The sequence below is a fragment of the Cyprinodon variegatus genome, unplaced genomic scaffold (assembly GCF_000732505.1).
Source record: "Cyprinodon variegatus isolate N-32 unplaced genomic scaffold, C_variegatus-1.0 Scaffold1063, whole genome shotgun sequence".
Taxonomy (NCBI): domain Eukaryota; kingdom Metazoa; phylum Chordata; class Actinopteri; order Cyprinodontiformes; family Cyprinodontidae; genus Cyprinodon; species Cyprinodon variegatus.
Window position 1 is genome coordinate 195,548 of NW_015151516.1, and position 2,556 is coordinate 198,103.

The following is a 2,556-nucleotide window of genomic DNA, read 5'->3' on the forward strand; positions in this document are numbered from 1 at the left end:
ACTATAGAGATAGCTCAGGATAACCTGAGCCACTCTAACTAGAAGCTTTATCAAAAAGGAAAGTTTTAAGCCTAGCCTTAAAAGTAGACAGACTTTTTGGTCATGTCAAAATGTATAAACAATATTTTTTAAACTAAAAATTAACATCCTGGTTCTGTTAAGTCCGTGGTACCCTGGTGACCCGGTACCTCTCCCTGGTTTGATCCGTTCTTCTGAAGCTGGTTGTGGTTTCTGCAGAGTTCTTGGTCCAGTTTGAGGAGGATCGCTGGGAAGCAGGCAGATGGCAGAACCTCTCCTCTTTCCCAGGAGACCTCAACTCCGTCATCCTGCAGCTCGCCCCCAACATCAACTACCAGTTCAGGGTCATCGCCATTAACTCCGTGGGTCGGAGTCCTCCAAGCCGGCCCTCGCCTCGATACAAAACCAGTGGGGCTCGTGAGTGACATCACACTTTGCTCAAATCCCAATAAAACCAGACAGTAACCTGTTGAATGAATGAATTTATAGATCTTTAGCAGACGTCCCCATGTTCATGATGTTTATTAGCGATTTGTAGCTCAATCTGTTTAAAGTGAAAGACTTTAAGCAGAATAACTGATCTAATTTAAAGTATAACTTTTAATCCTTCCCTGCTTTCTTTCTCGCTGTAAATCTTTCCATTTTTTTTTACATCCAGCCCCAGATGTCATTCCCAGAGATCTACGTGGATGGGGCTCAAAAAAGGACAATATGGAGATCACGTGGGAGGTAAGATGGCTGCTGCAAAGGTAACAGAAACCATCATCACACTCCGCATTCAGTGGGACTGACAAGAGATCAAAATGGAGATCAGGTTTTCCTCTTTAGCTTTTTTAACTGTAATATATTCAAACAGTAATTCATTACAGAAAGAATTAAAAAAACAATAAAATCCTGATCAGCACTTTACTGCAGAGAATGAAGGAAACACCAAGTGATGCACAAAGTCCTAAAAGTATCGGTAAAGTAAAATAGAATAAATAAAGTAATTATAATAATAATAATCATAATGATAATATTAAAGTAAAAGTATTGATTACTGATGTTAAAGTATTGAAGTACTCACTTTTGAGAGTACTTAGGTATTAAGTACAGATAAAATTTTCAAAATCAGAACATTTCTGTCTAATTTTCAGAGTAATTTCAAACAACCTGTAACTTTCAGAAAGCACCTAATGTATTGGTACGTAGAACCACCTATTATAGATCCTATATCACCTGGAAAGAACTTCTGCATAGAAATAACACAAAAAATAAGGACAGATATTTGATTTTTTGTTATGTAAAAACAAACCAAAAAGAAATGAGGAGAGTCTTGATTCTCCTCTTTGTTTCTCTATAGAAAAGCGGTTAAAGGTTGAATCTATTAGAAACTAGAACTCTGATCTGAGACTCTGAACAACTTGGCCTCAAGGAGGGCCCCTCCATTTCCAGGAAGCACCCCCTGAAAAATTACTCAAGTAAAGTAAAAATACTTTAAAAACATACTTGCTCTAATGATTTATTCTATTTAAGTTTCTTTGCAACACCAACATGTTCGCAAACATCAAACTTTGAACTGCTGATAGATGTTAGACAGGCGTTCCAGACCGCTCTGTTTTCAGATGTTTTCAGTTCTGCTGTTTCCTCTACAATCCAACCAAAGCGAACAAGTGTCAGGGTAGAATTATAATCCTAATCTACACCTCCGTCTGGCAGATTAACCTGGAATGTTTGTTGTGTCTCTTCAGCCGCTGCAGGATATGCAGAGAAACGGCCCAAACTTGCAGTACAGCGTGTGGTGGAGACGAAAAGATTCTGGGGAGGAGTGGAGCAATGTGACCACATTCCACACCAAATATACCGTCCATCCCACTGAAACATATGTGCCTTACGAGATCAAAATCCAGGCAAGGAATGATTTTGGTTCAGGACCCGAGTCAAATATTGTCGTCGGATTTTCCGGAGAGGACAGTGAGTATGCATGAGAATTTCAGCCAACGTAGATTTTCCTGAGTAACAAGGAAAGAGTAAACATGAGCTGTTTGATCTGCTCTCAGAGCCCACTGAGGCCCCCACTGAGCTGCGGGTGTCAAAGGTTGGCAGCACCACAGCCAATGTCCACTGGAAGCCTGTGGATCTCAGCACTATCCAGGGGGAGTTCAAGGAGTATCGAGTAAGAAGGAGGAAGGTTTTGCACTGAGATCTGTCTCCATCGTAGCCCACTCATCACTTTCCATCATGTCCTCTTTTTGCCTCTCCCTGTAACTCCCAGCTATACTACTCCCGTGACTCCAGTCAAATCAAAGAGCTGGGGGTGAGGAAGGAGAAGAAGACCACTGGTTTCTACACCACTGTGCCGGAACCATCTGGCATTCTTAAAGACTTGGTGCCCTACTCCAATTATAGCATGTTCATGGTGGTGGCGAACAATGGCTTTGAGAGTAACCCCAGTAACAGAGTGGAATTCAGCACCAAGGAGGACGGTGAGGACACAAAGCATCAATCCACATAAACCATGAGGGCGAGTTCACTCTAAACCATGAGTTAGAATAAACA

At 41.4% G+C, this 2,556-nt stretch overlaps 1 protein-coding gene across 1 annotated transcript in view; it reads left to right on the forward strand.

Moving 5' to 3' along the window:
• LOC107101175 (neurofascin-like) overlaps positions 1 to 2,556 on the forward strand; it is a 129,125-nt gene that overhangs the window by 73,137 nt on the left and 53,432 nt on the right. Inside the window, exons 19-23 of the mRNA XM_015399976.1 lie at positions 238 to 435; positions 677 to 747; positions 1,749 to 1,971; positions 2,058 to 2,173; positions 2,273 to 2,501. Coding sequence (XP_015255462.1) covers positions 238 to 435; positions 677 to 747; positions 1,749 to 1,971; positions 2,058 to 2,173; positions 2,273 to 2,501 — 837 coding nt within the window. The remainder of the gene's footprint in view (positions 1 to 237; positions 436 to 676; positions 748 to 1,748; positions 1,972 to 2,057; positions 2,174 to 2,272; positions 2,502 to 2,556) is intronic.